Genomic DNA, 16,795 nt, shown 5'->3' on the forward strand with positions numbered 1-16,795 from the left:
TACCACCGAGATGCCAGAAGCTGAGCACGGCTGGGCTTGATTAGTACTTAGTACTAGTACTAATCAAGTACTTTTAGATACTTATAGGGACCTCTACGATAACCAAGCTGCTGTCAGAAGTACTGATGATGGCCAGAAGAAGGCAGTCTTGCACAAATGACAAGTTATTATCTAGAAGTTTGTTTCCCCATATGATATCTTGATAATCCAATGCAACGGTCATTATAAAAGTTATTTTACAGCACAGGCCCATAAGAAACTCAAGCAGAGAAGAACAGGGAGGAACTATTTACTTCATGTGGAATTAGCAGAGCTAAAGAGTTCTCATGACACTACATAAACATCACTCAGCCATGACTTTTGTTAGCACTGTGAAGAAACACTGACATGTTGAATCTGTTGAGCACACTGGCGAAAAGATAAACACGCCTCTTATTCAAGAGCAAGTTTCCTCAGTGTGACGGAGTTACGGTTTCCCAGTAGAACCAGAGAAAACCCCCCACTATAGTTCATTACACAACGGTAATGTTCCCGACAAAGCTGCTAGCATCGTTCCGCTAGTGGGTGAAAGCGCCACCTACAAAATAGTAAAACTACGACATAGCTAGCATTAATCTGTTCTCCCAGTAACATAATCAGCAAAATTACAAATATTTACAAACGCACCAACTCGGCATTCTTTCTAATAAATGTTTGTTTTATTTTGAACATTTCTACATTGAGTTACTGAAAAACACACCACATACCATCCGTATTGACTCACACTTCCGGGTTGTTGAAAAGGACCCTGGCGCTTAGGCTGCCTTTCAGCTGCCCGTTTGGTGTGGGCGCAAGCGCAGTGCGTCCAACATGGGCTGTTCCATTCATTACATAAGGGATGGGGGGGGGGGATTATGAAATAAATAAAGATTACTTGCCCTAACCTGGAGCATTACTGCATTGTGAATCTAGATAAATTTCACCTCAAAACACTGCACCCTAGTGGTCTAACTAAGGGAATGTTTCTTGTGATGGCACTGCTGTGTATTATTTTCTCCCTCCCAGGGCTGTTTTTCAAAGCAGGATATTTGAATTAACAGGATAACTGAACTGAGTAAAAACCCAACCAGGGGCCTGTTTCACAAAGCAGGATTACTGAGTTAGCAGGATAACTGCGCTGAGTAAAACCTGGAGCAAGTCTTTCTTACTTCAGTCCATGTTCCAGATTGGGGTGGGTTCTGGGTTTTACTCAGGGCAATTATCCAGTGAACTCAAAAATCCTGCTTTGTGAAACACCCCTCAGATTTCCTGAATGGCCCGCTGTATGCCCCAGTATGCCCATCTTCTCTGCACATGCATGCCCATGACTATACGCCAAGTTACTATATTTGTTGTCATGTTCAACATTACATTTTTTTGTTTTTTCAAACTGCAACATTTCAACTATGAAAAGAACGTCATTATGTACACTGCTGCATCTGTGTAGATCATGTGACTGCCCAGCTATCATGTTGGCCAATGAGATTCATTAACTTGACTGTGATAGAGTCCTGTGTGGTACCGTTAACGATGTGCTGGCTGTTGTGTTGTTCTTTTGCACTGAGGAAAGTCCCACAAGCGTTTGCTCTCTCACCTTGCGCTTTGCACCTATTGTGCTTTCCTTTCCTATAGTTTTCAGAGAAAATAATCAATCAAAAATTATATTTTTCTAAATGTAGACATTCTGGTCTCTTTAAAATTCCAATACACAGACCCTACACAGCATCTACATAAACTTACACACCACAGTACAGATGTTTTACAGTCAACTCTATCAGGCCACCCACAATAGTGAAAATTATTGAATCAGCCAAGTAAATTCAAGAGATTGATGACAGTATTATATCATTTGATTAAGAAAAGGTGACAAACTACTTGCATATATAAAAACTTGCACACTGCCTTCTTTTTAAATACTTGTCGCCTAAAAGCTACAAATATTTCAAAAGAAACTGCGATGCCAATATTTAGGTAGAGGACAGTAGTCATTGACTGGATTACTGTAAACTTTCTGTTGAGGTTTTTACAGGTTATATTTTCAGTTTATCAACAGTATACCAAACAGTAAGAACAAAAACAGGCATTAAATCAGCTCAAAAATTTGATTTTTATTATTTTTTGTAAATACACTAAAAATGTTTACAAAAGCATTGTAGAAACATTTGTGCAGTGTTAATATCAAAACCAAAGATGGGCATTTCTGAGAGGATTTCTGCACCCAAGATGGCATGTGAAGATTGTCTTTTTTCAGCAGCAATAGGGGGTAGAATTCTCAGAAGACATTAGAAATGTTTGAAAGATGATTTTAATCAAACATTTCAGTTCAAGTGCAGCCGAATGAGAAAACGGTTGCTAATTTGCTCGAATGACTCGAGAAGCAAAACAAGTAAACGCCTATGCCAAGCCTTTCAAGGTCTGCCCTGGAGTAGGGCGTCATTCATCGAACAGGTCTGACCCCACCTCACAGCCTTCCACATCTCAGTCCAGTTACTGGTTTAACAAAACAGTGCATCTGTTCCTACAGAACAGCAAAAGATTAACCCCCCCCCCCCCCCCATACAGACACACACACACACACAAAAAGCCAAAGACAATACACAATTACAAAAAGTAAATCTGTACATTTTCTTTTGCACATACATCCAAATAACTCAAATTGGTTAGCTTTCAGGGATTGAAGGACTATAAATTGGTTCTCATGTATTCAGTGTGAACAGGCACAACCCCCATGGAACTGCTTACAATTCACTCCAAATCACAGGTTCCCTGTTAGGAAAATGTTCAGGGTTCAATATGAGTGGCTGAATGTAGCAGATGAAGACAACTCAGCCAGGTCCTGGAAGGCTTGCTCCCAACCAGCATTGCATAAACACTGGGATGAAGACCGGTGTGAAAAAATAGTACACTAAGAATACTTGGCATAAACTTTAATTATACTTCAAGCACTCTAAGTGTGAAATAGTATACTTCAGCATACTATTTTTTCACATGGGGAGCTAAATTAGTGTAACAGCCAGACAATTAAATCTGGTCACTAAATGGCTGCTAAGATGGGGAAGATGCCAGGACCTGGGTAGAGCAAGTCTTCTCCAAATATCAACTACTAACTCGAGATGGGAGGCAGGGGGGCAGCAAAATTCACACTGAAAATTGTGAGACAATTTATTTGCATTTATACATCACGTGTGTGCCCTATAGCCTCGCCACTACTACAAAATAATTAGTGTTGCTCATTCAAGAAGGTCCAAAAACAACACAAAAAATAACACAAATTCATGAAATGAAAATGGCATTCAGAATATCTGGTTACACAAATATCTGCTTGCTTACAAAAGCTATAATTATAAAATACTTGTTATAGCCTTGTATTGCTGCATTAACAATTCATAATACTATTTTAGCAAATAGGGCAACTTATTACCTTAGTACTTTTCCTGCACAGGATTAATACTATGAAAACATTATTATTCTGTGAATTGTTTTATTTTTTATCACTATATTACCTATGTTTTGACTTGGGAACCATATTGATCATCAACACTTCCCCTAAGTACTGTAGTCATCTGTACTCCACTGCTGCACTGCTTCTTAGGGTACACAAGTATGGCATTATGGTAGAATTTAATTTATAGTAAACATGAGCTGAATCTACTGCATGTTATCTTTGGTCAAGCACAAGGATGTAAATGGAGTCAAAGTCAGTAGAAAATTCAGTATTTGCAAGTAATGGCTCAGGCATACACTGTCACTCAGGTCACAGGTGGGTCTCCCTTATTGAATGAATGTAGTGACCCCCTGAGGCCAATAGTAGTCTAGCGGTTACAAGGCCATGATCAGCTGTAATTTAGGCTTTGATCTTCACAAAGGCTTTTTGAAAATAGAAAAAAAAAAACAGAAAAAACCACTTCATATTCAAAAACCAATGTAAACAAAGCAATACAATGCTATGGGTTCTGATCCAAACTGCCAATAGTCATAGCCTTTCTCCTTCACCTTAAGTACTGAATAAGTCAATGTTTTATTTATTCATGGATTCATTAATTTATCTATTTTAATTATTTGAGTTAAAAAATGTGCAAGAATAATAACACAATACTTCTGGAAGTTCGTTAGCACAGAGCTACAGAACTTGGTCAGAGTGCCAAAGCCATTTTGGGGACCATCTCCAAAGGTGCAGTGTTATACAGCTGTTCTTTCTTACAATACCACACCAATGCATGGATGGTACCCCTGTTGTTCCCTTCAACAGAAATTGCCATATTATGACCTATTTATTTTGCCTGAAGTTTAAAACCTTCCCCATCATCACAACCATAAAAAATATATAAAATGTTGACCCAAACACTGGGCATGCTTCAAGTTTTTGGCTCCAACCATAGATGTTTACAGTAATGAGGACAATTTTGGACAGCAGTGAATAAAATGTGCTGTACAGACAGGCAACAGATACTTCTCTCTGTATATTTACCAATTGCCTTCATATTCCAGTTACATTTCAAACAAGTTTGCTCAATAAGAGAAAATTCAGAAAATATGATTGGTTGCAGCACCATGCATGTATAAGTAGATGTTTTTGCACTGGGTAAGACTTTCCTGCGGTTCATTCTCAAAACACACTGACCTTTACGAGTTAGAAGGGCCTTTGAGTGACTGTAATGGCAATAAAAGTCCTGAGGCCCCCCCACCCTTAAAAAAAAAAAAAAAACATATCCCAGAGATTAATTCAAAGCAAAAGAAAACTTTTTTACAGAACACATTTAGGCAATTAAGAAATGACCATTACAATATTAGTTCAGGAGCTATGGCTTTCATTAGCAGCAGTACATGACATGAATGAAATGAAATGTAATGCAAAGTATAATACAAAAAATGCAAAATATCCATTCATCTCCAACATCCAAATATGAGAAAGCAGTCCACGTGTGGCACTGAAATGCAAAATGGACTCAATAGAGAAATATGGTTATGGTGATCAATAATGATCTTTTCTTTTTTTTTTTTTTTTTTGAAAGTGCAGAAAATGTCCAAGTTTAACAGTTTATGGCCAGTTCTCCGTATTCTGGATCAGGCATCAGAGGATAAAAATGACCAGGAAACAAGGCTGCCTATGACCACACAAACACACAGAAACCATGATTCCAACAGCACAGTGTCCAGCTGACACCCAAACTGCACCGTGTAGGATGAATGCTGGAGGCCAGCAGTCTCATTGTGCTTTCTCAGTTTCAGTTTGTACGTGCAGATTATGAAAGCAAAGGCTGCAGATGGTTAAATCACAAACACTGAAAGCAGAATCAGTGACGGTGTTGGTCAGAGAGCAGCTCAGAGCTCCCATAATTCACATTCTAAAATTTTAGAATTCCTTTAATAGCATTTCCTTTAATTGCTTTCAAAGGATTTAACTGCCATGTCACGAGATATAAATCCCAACTAAAATTTCTCAGGCAGGAAAGACTTTCAAAAGTGTGAGTTTTAGTTAAGGTAAAATTCTGCATCATTCCCCCAGGCCTTATAGCTATTTCAATTGTTGACTTACATCAGGAGATAAATGTAACAATGTAACAACACTGGACAACAGCAGGGGGACTGGAGATACGTGTCCTGTCAAATAGTACCGGGAACAACAAGTCCAATTAGTGGCTCAAGTCATTAAGACCTGAATTGAAACAAAAACCATAAACCCTGAATAAGCAGTTGACACCATTGGACTAGCAGTTCAAAGGTGAAGATGCCATTTTTCTAATGGAAACCTTAACCTCAGATTTCTGGATGTATTCATTCAATCCTCAATGAAGACTGGCAAAGTAAAAGTTCGCCCACAAAATATAATACTTCTCATTATGAAATATGGTTTTCATGTCTTTTGACATCAAAAGGGGAACTTTCTTCAATATAATGCAATTTTTAAACTGTGTATTGTGTCAATACCAGTACATAAAAGTTTATCAAAATGTACAGTCTAGACTGCAGGCATAATAATAACATGGTAAAATCCACTACTCAGTGTGAGGGAGAAGTTTTTACAACGCTAAACAAAAAGGTGTAATACAGACACATGTAGGATTTGAATTTTAAATAGTCGGCCCCTTATTCCATTCTGAAAAATATATGAGAAACTCACGGATGTCAAGTAACTCATCCATTTTCTGACCTTGCTTGACGATCAAAGTAGTGTGGAATGTTGCTGAAATGTTCACATTTTACTGCGTGAGCTTCGCATGTCGTGGGGCACACGGATTATAATGAACATGGATTATTCCAGTAGCGGCTTATGCCCAGGCTGACCAGGCTGAACCGCACACACATTGACCCACTGCCCCTGCTGTTTTGCCCTGTAATGTGTCCCAGGATTCACACAACATCCTGCTCATCCTACCACTTCCTGCAGCAGAGCAGCCTGTGCCCAGCTACACTTCCTGCCCTCACGGGCCCAATGGCGAAGCTGCCTGAACAGGAAGAGAAAACGAAGGAATTCTTCCGCTAAGTGGCAGGAAGGGAGGCCATGCAGAGAGCCCAGCAGGGAGGCCATGCAGAGAGCCCAGCAGAACAGAGAAAGCTGAAGAATGTCATAGAAACCAGCAGCATCTTGATTGAGGATATTTATTGGAGCAGAGCCCCACCACCAACTGAAAAAAAAAAAAAAAAAACAAAGAAAACAAACCCCTGCCCCAGCCAAACCCTCATTCTTCCCCATGCCCAGCGCCACCCCCACACACTGACCAGAGTGATCCAGTCTCAACACTTCTGAGCTTCCACTGGGGACATGGCTATATATGAACCGTTTCTCATCTGCTGGCCAGCGTGGTTCTCTGAATGATCTTCTGCTTTATCGCTGACTTGAGTGTAAGCTGTGTCTTCTTTTGCAGTCTGTACACAAAAAGTAAAAGAGCATTATGCGATGTCATTTCTATACATTATGTATATCAATGCTAAGAATATTTTATGCACATGAATGTTCCATAAGTCCCATCTGAATATGTTTAAGTTTATTATACTTCCCAATCTAATGTCATGGGGAATTTAATTTCTGCTTAAAAATGTATAACAACAAACTATGAAAGAATGAATAGGCTACACAGTATATGGAATGGAGTCTTGTTAAGTAACTTCAGAGAAAAGCTGAATCTTTTGTTAAAGAAAATTAATGGTAAATTAGAATTAATAGCAAATGAAAGAAATTGTAAATAAAAGGGTAAATTATGACTTACACCAAAAGAATGAAAAGCTTCAGTAAAATCAATACGCTTAACTTCATTCTGAACGGAAACAGAAACAAACTCAACATTACTGGAAACTGAAAAACATAAGCAATGTCTATTAGTAGAAATTTGACAGTAACGGTACCAGTTACAATATAATATAAATCTGTGTTCTATAGCATATTAGTCATCATAATCTAGTATCAAGTGATAACTCAACTTTTACAATACATGCCTTTATCATTTCATCATTATTAATACTTACACTTTTCATTCTGTTACAAAGAAACATTTTCATGTATCTTGAATGGTAAAAATATGTGGTATCATGTCCAGTATATTATGTGATATTTATTAGGGACAGGCAACTTTCTGAGTTTTTTTAAATATAATTTCACTTTTAGTGCATGGTTTTAATTGGCACAGTTTTTTTTCTGTGATGGAGATATTTTATATATTTATAGCAGTCCTGATCACTAGCCAGCTTTACAATAGTAGGTATAGGGCAATATAGGGCAAGTGCACCTGAACTAACCCCCGAGCAGCTTCTGCAGTGACATCATGTTTCCCCCAAATGCCCGATACTCACCACTGTAAAGCTGGCTACTCATCAGGAACTTCTCTAAAATGTCTAAAATACGCTACATCGCATACAAAAAACTGCCTGGGCCAATCAGAAGGATATGCTAAAACTTACATTAAAAAACCCTGAAAATGAACCATCCCTTTAAGTATATATATAGTCAATCAGCAAATGCTGGGCAGTCAAACCAAGGGACATTAGTAACAAAATCATCGTATGCAATGATCTGTGAGGAGACCCTGATTTAGGGAAAAGGCATGCACTGACATACTCATTCATTTGATCAACATGCAGAAAATCGCATGCAATGCCTGCAAGGCCCACCAAGGTAGAGTTTACAATACATCGCAGAGCGCTGTATGATGTCTATAAAAATTACAATAATACCACGATACTGTCACATGAAAAATCGTGATATACAATAATATTGCCCCGCCCACTTCGGGGAGGTGAAAAAAGTGACAAAATGCACTACTGAAAAAATAAAAAACCTCAGCCCATATTCCACGCAAGTAGAACATTCCGGAAAGTAGAATGGAAAATAGTACTCTTCTACTGCAATTTCATAACCCTAAACCCTACTACAGCAACTGTTGCAAAAATGTGCCAATTCAATTTTAATTTTTAAATGTTTTTACAAGAACAAAAACATTAAGAGTTTCATTAGCCATTCAGCCCTATCCTGGTCTTAGCTGTTGCATTTTTTTCGAGATTAAGCATTCTAAGATGAAGAGTTGTAAGATGTTCAAAATAAAAATGCACGTGTGAGCACTACAACATTGTCTGCTTCATTCGTTTTTATAAATAGCCCATTTTCTAAATTTAGTTTTTATATTGTATATTTTTTTATTGGTGGACCCACGTTACAAAATAATATCTTATAATGCCTGAACTTCAATGTTCTTGTAGTCCTGGTCATAGAATAGTCATGCAACAAAGTCTATGATATACACTTATCAGCAGACTATATCTAAACTATATTTATCTGTAAATCACAGATACCCAGCTCCTATCATAATAGCGGTCAATCATTGATATCCGATGCTATCGTCATATTTCCCTGCCCTAACATGGCATGAAATGAATCAGTTACATTCTTAAAATATTCTTACTGCTAAATAAAAAACGTGATCAGCAAAAACGTATTTTTTGTAAGGTTATGTAGGTGATTTTGCAGATGTCCTTAACCTGGAAGGTGCGAGGGTGATGCTAATATAATGTTGACCACAAACATTACTTTAGGATGAGAAATAATAATAATAATAATAATTAAATAAATAAAATTTAAAAAGGAAAAATAAAACCATTCAAATGGAACAATGGCTATTTTGTCCCCCTTGCAGTTCCTCACAGATGGTTAAAATGTCATGGGAGTCTGTGCTATGTCTGATAACTATTTCAAACTAAAACCTCACTTTTCATTAATACACAGCTGCAACTAGCCTATATGGTGCCACTTTAAACCAGTGAACAGAATTCTACCCATAGTAAGCAAAGTGTGGCTTATCACACCACCCAGCTCCCCCAACCAGCACACACTCAAAACAAAGGACTCATTCAGAAGGAAATGATGTGCTAGGGGGGCCTTTCTCTTTTTGCATAAGAAAAAGGCCCCGGTTCGTCTGTAAACTACACTAAGCTTGTTGTGTGATCGTTTTCCTGAGAAATTCCCAGCCTCATAACAATCAATGACTTGCAGTGAAGCTCCACCCTTAAGGACTGAAGACTCCTAATGCTAACGGCTGTGTAAAGTTCTCGGGGGGAGGGGGGGTAAATTTGCCGCATTTCACATTAAACTAATGCTATACTTAAACTACACACAAGATGTGCTTTTTAATCGAAAGTTTCCAAAGCCGCCATAGAAAAGACTTCAACAGGAAACTGGCCCGTATAAGTGTGTAAATCACAGGAAACTGGCCCATATAACGGTGTAAATCACAGGAAACTGGCCCATATAACGGTGTAAATCACAGGAAACTGGCCCATATAACGGTGTAAATCACAGGAAACTGGCCCATATAACGGTGTAAATCACAGGAAACTGGCCCATATAACGGTGTAAATCACAGGAAACTGGCCCATATAACGGTGTAAATCACAGGAAACTGGCCCATATAACGGTGTAAATCACAGGAAACTGGCCCATATAATGGTGTAAATCACAGGAAACTGGCCCATATAGCGGTGTAAATCACAGGAAACTGGCCCATATAACGGTGTAAATCACAGGAAACTGGCCCATATAACGGTGTAAATCACAGGAAACTGGCCCATATAATGGTGTAAATCACAGGAAACTGGCCCACTCACCTTTTTCTGGCGGGACCTGCAGATCAGAATGACCAGCACGACCAGCAGCAGGACCCCCATGCCCACGATCAGCAGGGGGAAGTTAGAAACCAGCGTCACGATCAGCAGCAGCGTCCTCATCTGCGCTGCCGACTCGTCGTCGATCACCACCGTCTGCCGCGGGGAAACGTGTCAATCAGCTCTTCGGTTTAGCAAATTTGAAAGATGTACCTGGCACAACGTGGCAATATGCGTTCATCCAATTTTATTTTTGTTTACAATGCGAGTCGGAGGAAGATCTTAACGTGCAGTTTAACAGGCCATCAGAGGGCGCTGGTATGCAATGACACCATCACAGAGCACTGGAACCCTCCCCCCCCCCCCCCCCCCCCATCCCATCCCATCCCAGAGCACTGAAACCCCCCCATCCCAGTTTACACTGCGGTTCTTGGTCCTGCCAGCGCTGGCATGATCTGAGCTCAGCAGCAGTGCCCTGTGCAGCTCGCTCCTGTAGTACCCTGTGCTGCTCGCTCCTGCACTACCCTGTGCAGCTCGCTCCTGCACTACCCTGTGCAGCTCGCTCCTGCACTACCCTGTGCAGCTCGCTCCTGCAGTACCCTGTGCAGCTCGCTCCAGCAGTGCCCTGTGCAGCTCGCTCCTGCACTACCCTGTGCAGCTCGCTCCTGCAGTACCCTGTGCAGCTCGCTCCTGCAGTACCCTGTGCAGCTCGCTCCTGCAGTACCCTGTGCAGCTCGCTCCTGCACTACCCTGTGCAGCTCGCTCCTGCACTACCCTGTGCAGCTCGCTCCTGCACTACCCTGTGCAGCTCGCTCCTGCACTACCCTGTGCAGCTCGCTCCTGCACTACCCTGTGCAGCTCGCTCCTGCACTACCCTGTGCAGCTCGCTCCTGCACTACCCTGTGCAGCTCGCTCCTGCACTACCCTGTGCAGCTCGCTCCTGCAGTACCCTGTGCAGCTCGCTCCTGCACTACCCTGTGCAGCTCGCTCCTGCAGTACCCTGTGCTGCTCGCTCCTGCAGTACCCTGTGCAGCTCGCTCCTGCAGTACCCTGTGCAGCTCGCTCCTGCAGTACCCTGTGCTGCTCGCTCCTGCAGTACCCTGTGCAGCTCGCTCCTGCAGTACCCTGTGCAGCTCGCTCCTGCAGTACCCTGTGCAGCTCGCTCCTGCACTACCCTGTGCAGCTCGCTCCTGCAGTACCCTGTGCTGCTCGCTCCTGCACTACCCTGTGCAGCTCGCTCCTGCAGTACCCTGTGCAGCTCGCTCCTGCAGTACCCTGTGCAGCTCGGATGAGCCACACAGAAACTGCCTTTTAATCAGCTCGGACACTGAAATTAAAAAGAATGTGTGCAAAATGACAAAGAAAATTGCTTAATATTCATTGAATATTAGATACCAGCACTTACCTCGTTTACAAACATAATTGGAAAGACAGTCTCTTTGAGATGCTTTGTTTTGCTGAGAAAGTGCAAAGGGATGAGAAAATAAGAGTGAAATTACAGCTGATTCAAGTTTACCAAATTTCCACCAATTAAATTGAGCACTTAACACTAGAAAGGCCAAAGGGCACACCTTCTGGCACTGTGATATAAAATCTTTAATTAGACAGACACTGGAAAAGCACATTTGCACAGCTGAAAACAGGGGAACTCAACACCAAAACAAACGTTTCTGTAAAATGGTAAAACATATATGTATGGAAATACCAGGAAATTAAAGCTGATTGTCAGTACTCTTGTCCCATATTCATATTTTGAACTCACATACAAATGCCTTAAGTATACAGCAAAATAACTAATTTCACTCTACCGTTACCTTATTTTTGGAAGGCACTGTAATTGCAAATTTTTCCCCTAATAACAATACGGCAATAAAACAGCAATAATGCAGCAATAAAAACAGTTAAGCTGATTCACTCCTTTCATTCAAGAAAAGTGTTTTACAACATACAGTTTCATAACTTTTATGAGCCTGGGTTGCTATGGGTGCAGGAAGTGGCCTAGTAGTGCCCCAACACAGGTGCCACGTGGGGGAAATCATGGCTTTTCGAGGGTTAAAACCCTCCTGATGCATTTAAAATCTTAAAAAGTATTTTACATTAAATTACATTGTTTAATATGCTTTTTCCACCAAACAATGTTCAATAAACTACTGAAAATGGCCATCAACTTCTGCATGAGGTTCTGAAAGCAGTCCTCTCTAAAATGTGTGCTACAAACACTGATTCCCTCTATGCTGTCAGGTCCATCCATGCGATTTTTATAAACAAATTCCACCCACTTTTGTTTTAGAATGAGCTCCTTTGGTAAGAAGTGGAACTAAGTTACCTACCTCGGGACTGCATCCTAAAACTGCGCAGTCCGCCATGTCCCTAACTAGTGTCCCTAACTAGTGTCACTAACTAGTGTCCCTAACTAGTCTGCTTTAAGCGCACTTAGCTTCAAATTTAACATATCGCTGAAAAAACGGATGGTGCTGGAATGAGAGGTTAACTCACGGGAAACCGCTGACTCGGTTCAGCAGGACGTTCAGCTGGGCTCTCTTAGAGGCTCGGATGGGCACTCCTGTTGTCTGTAAAAGGACAGATCCACGGGTTCAAAGGACTGCTCTTTGCCAAGGCACATTAAAAGCTGGTAGAGTTAAAAGATGGTAAAGAGAACAATTTAAAGGAAACTAATTCTACAATCCCATTTTCCTTAAATTAATGAAGTCCAAGTTAAAGAGCAGAAACTATAAGAGATTTGAATCATTCAATCCTAGTCTAAAATTACACATGGACAGCTCCAATCCAAATGTCATCAGGCTTGCCATTTTAAATTGACCAAAGACCTTAATTGCATGTTTAATTACATACATGTATAGCCAGTTCAGAGAGAAAAATGTCAGAGAAAGCTGAACTATTGGACTGGAGATGTCCATCCAAGACAAATCAAAGCACAGCCACATACTTCTAGGAAACCACGCTCGACGGTGTAAGTGAACACTCGTTTTAAATTACCTTAAGGTTCTATTGGTGTGTATACTCTGGGGGCAAACAAATTAATGACACAAGATCAGATCCACCAGCATACACATCTCCCATACCCTAAACACGATAATCTTTTTTTAACAAACATTAATCATCCCATACCGGATTCAGGTCAAGGTATGTTTCATGGTCCTCTTTGTTTGGAGTCAGGCCTTCGATGGCATTTATGTATTTTTGATCTGCCTGGTAGAAATGTGGAAAGGACACCACAATAGGAGCACCTGCAGTCCAAAAAAAGAGATGAAGAAGGCCTTCAATATCTTCATGCAGTATATATAAAAAGATGGGAACAAATGTATTGTTACAATTACCACTGCAATTGTTCACTGTGTTGTTAAAGTTTTTGTTAGAACAGGTCATTACACAACACCCCATCACATGTGTCTGACCCCAACTGCTAAAAATGCTTCTCATGACTGTTTTGAGGTTATCAGCTGTTCATTGAGGTTTATAGAGGAAATGTGTCAAAGGAGGCAAGTTCCCTCCATCCAAACAGCTATTGTGGGTCAAGTGAGTAGATGTTTGTGTGTTGGGTTATCTTATCTTAACTTCAATTAAATATTAACCGGCTAAAAAGAAGATGGACAGTGTGATAAATCAGTTTGGCGTGCAATGTTGTAGAGGGCAGGAGGCCTTGATGTACTGCAGGACAGGCCGAAAATGGAGCTGGCTTCACCTTGCCGGCACACGCTGACCTTCAGCACCCCGGTGCTGAGGCACTCGCCCGCTGGCACACAGAACCCGGCGTTGGCGGGGTTGTCATCGGGGCTAGCCAGCACATCCTTTGGGGGCGCAAAGCGATAAGCGGGGATGCCCTTCACCTCCACGTCCTCCTCAAAGGCCAGATGGATCGATCTAGGCAAAAAAGTGTAGCAAAAGACTTAAACCCTGCCCCCCAAACAGACCCACTGCATTTCATCCACTTGGAAGAAAGTCAGTCATAGCTGAAGGTGTCTTTAAAAGTGGCCAGCCACCACCCACACTATCTGTGCTGGTCTGTGTACTACACTATGTCTGCAGTCTGCTGTACAGTGCAACATGAGAGCCTTGGCTTGGCTACAAACATGTTAAAGGACATGTATTAAATACATTTATCTTTCAGCATTGTTAGAGCATAAGGCTTCTTTGCTCATCTTTACTAAGGTGCAAAGAAGTCTGTTGGGCACTGTGCATGCCACTGGAATTTGGGTTCTCCCAAGAACAGACATCATCCACTCAGACACGTTCTTTTCCAACACTACCTATCAATTTGACCCTAATTACAAAACAGTGCAGAACAAAATGATTTGCCCAATACAGTAATTTGCACTATTTTCATGTCACAGGACTATGTGGGGCAGAGGAAAATAATATACCAGGATGTGTCTCTCCAGGGGCGTAACCAGGACCTAAAAAATACAGAGATCAACGGCCTGGGCTGGGGAGGGGTGTTAGGCCAGGGTATGCTCTATTTTCCCCTTAATTTAATCATTTAATTGAGGATGAATTTTAGCGTGTAAAGATTGTACCTCTAGATTAGTCTTAGATATGACAAAATATTAAAGACCATTCATTGCAACTGAGTTTCACACTAGAGTGAAATTAAATAAAGACATGATCTTTTCCTCAAAGGTAGTTACGGCCCTGTGTGTCTCCAAGACAAATTCCCTGGAAATCGATTTCCTCCTGAGTAAGACCGAGCTCGGATACATGACAAGAGCACTTTAAATTTAGGAATTGTAAACACTGCTGGTATTCTCCTTGGTCTTAAAGAGAAAGAAATACATTCCCAGAAGACAGATGCACGGCACAAGAGGTGTTCAAAGGTCAAATTCACAGCACAGGAATGTACAGCCTGTACTGCATGCTTCTCGGAGAGAGAAGAGATTATAAATAATGGTTAAAAGGGGAACTCTAGCTTGACATGCTGTCCTTACAAGCATGTCAAGGCCTAGAGCAGGGTGTAACTGTAGAAGCAGGGAGAAAGGGGAGATTCACAGCATGTGGCTGCATTTGAGCTGCAAAAGTGCTGCTAGGGAAATTAGAGCTTTGGCACAATTCTGGTCATTATGATTTGTGAGACACCAATGAGCAAGTGATTCATCGCCGATGTGCCAATTGCCTGTGAGAGTCCCTTAGTTCATTTTCCTTTTGAGCCACTCCCTAACACACTCTTTCAAAGCAGCATTTCTACTGATGTTCCCAAGGTAAGAGATTCGGGTGGCAGTTGCCCAAGACACCAGATCACAACATCCATGAGTAAGGTATTCCTTTGTCAATTTAACCAGAGCTATTAAATTCCAAAGCAGGGCTCTGATTTCTATTGCACCTTTATGTTATGAAGTGCTTTACATTAAAAATTGAAAAAAAATATTAATTTTTATTTGTTGTTGCCATTTTTCTCCCATTTTCTCCCCAATTTAGTCGTTATACCAATTCCCCATGCGAATCACGATCCTGGTCGATGCACTATCCACTGTTGCTCTGGGGAGGATGTAGACTACCACAATACAGGTGGAGTCGCCAGCCGCTTCTTTTCACCTGACAGCGAGGAGTTTCACTGGGAGAGCATAATGCGTGTGGAGGTTCATGCGATCTCCCCCAGATCCCCTCCCTGCTGAACAAGCTCCCCGACCAACCAGTAGCAGTCGCTAATGCAATGATCAGGACTCATACCCTCACCGGCTTCCCGCCCGCGAACACTGCCAATTGTGTTCGTCGGAACGTCTGACCAAGCTAGAAGTACCGCTGCCAGGGATTGAACCCGCGGTGGTAGCAAGTGCTTATACCTCTACACTACCCAGACGGCCTGTATAAAAACATTTTTAAAACACCACAAGATGGTGGGAATATAACAGAAAATAAGCTACAGAATATCATGAGGAAAAAGCGAGTGCATAAAAGTGAGTGTTTTATGAGGCACTTAAAGGCAGATACTGATGGGTAAGGCTGATCAGACATGACACAGCATTCCAAAGCCCAGCCGTGCTGGGGGCAAAGGCCCAATCAGCTTCCATCTTGAGTCTGGCGTTCAGAACAGAGAAAACAGCTCTCCCCAAGGACCTCAGGCATCACTCCAGCACTTAGGAGGTTAAAAGGCCACTAATGTAATCAGGGGCCAAGCCCAGCCCAGCCTGAAAGGTGAGCAGTAAAATCTTAAAATCAATTCTAAAGCAAACAGGCAACTAGTGTAAATGTCTCTTCTCTAGCTTTTAGTTAAAAACAGGTCTGCTGCATTTTGGACTGGAGGTAGGAAATGATCAATTCAAGAGTGGTGTCCATAATGCTTAATCATTTCTTAAGGCATTCAATTGGAATGGAATGATCAATTGTATCAAAAGCAGTGCTAAGATCAAGGAGAATTAAAATAGAACCACTGATAGAATTAGCAGCCAAGAGAATGATGTTTGTTACTTTAAATAGGGCAGTTTCTGTGGAATGGCAGGAATGGAAACCACATTGAAAATTTTTCAAAAACTGCTCAAATAGTCAGTTTCCCATATAAAACCCTAACATGATGGATAAGGGAAGTTTGGAAAAAGGTCTGTGGATGATAGGGCTTACCTGCACAGGTCTGCAGGCATTGGAGGGGCTTACCTGCACAGGTCTACAGGCATTGGAGGGGCTTACCTGCACAGGTCTGCAGGCATTGGAGGGGATTACCTGCACAGGTCTGCAGGCA

General features: G+C 41.3%; 1 protein-coding gene across 3 annotated transcripts in view; it reads right to left on the reverse strand.

Annotated features, from left to right (window-relative positions):
- Nucleotides 1-2,106: 2,106 nt before the first annotated feature.
- scarb2a (scavenger receptor class B, member 2a) overlaps nt 2,107-16,795 on the reverse strand; it is a 31,394-nt gene continuing 16,705 nt past the window's right edge. The window contains exons 7-13 of one of the 3 annotated variants that reach the window (XM_035435744.1): nt 13,811-13,989; nt 13,237-13,355; nt 12,604-12,677; nt 11,513-11,564; nt 10,111-10,263; nt 7,227-7,274; nt 2,107-6,885 (exon numbers count right to left, since the gene is read on the reverse strand). In XM_035435744.1, the coding sequence (XP_035291635.1) occupies nt 6,754-6,885; nt 7,227-7,274; nt 10,111-10,263; nt 11,513-11,564; nt 12,604-12,677; nt 13,237-13,355; nt 13,811-13,989 (757 nt within the window). In that variant the 3' untranslated portion in view covers nt 2,107-6,753. Of the gene's footprint in view, nt 6,886-7,226; nt 7,275-8,922; nt 10,034-10,065; nt 10,264-11,512; nt 11,565-12,603; nt 12,678-13,236; nt 13,356-13,810; nt 13,990-16,795 lie in introns of those variants that run through there. The other 2 variants (XM_035435745.1, XM_035435746.1) reach the window with 2 other exon arrangements.

The sequence above is a fragment of the Anguilla anguilla genome, chromosome 10 (genome assembly GCF_013347855.1).
Source record: "Anguilla anguilla isolate fAngAng1 chromosome 10, fAngAng1.pri, whole genome shotgun sequence".
Lineage (NCBI taxonomy): Eukaryota > Metazoa > Chordata > Actinopteri > Anguilliformes > Anguillidae > Anguilla > Anguilla anguilla.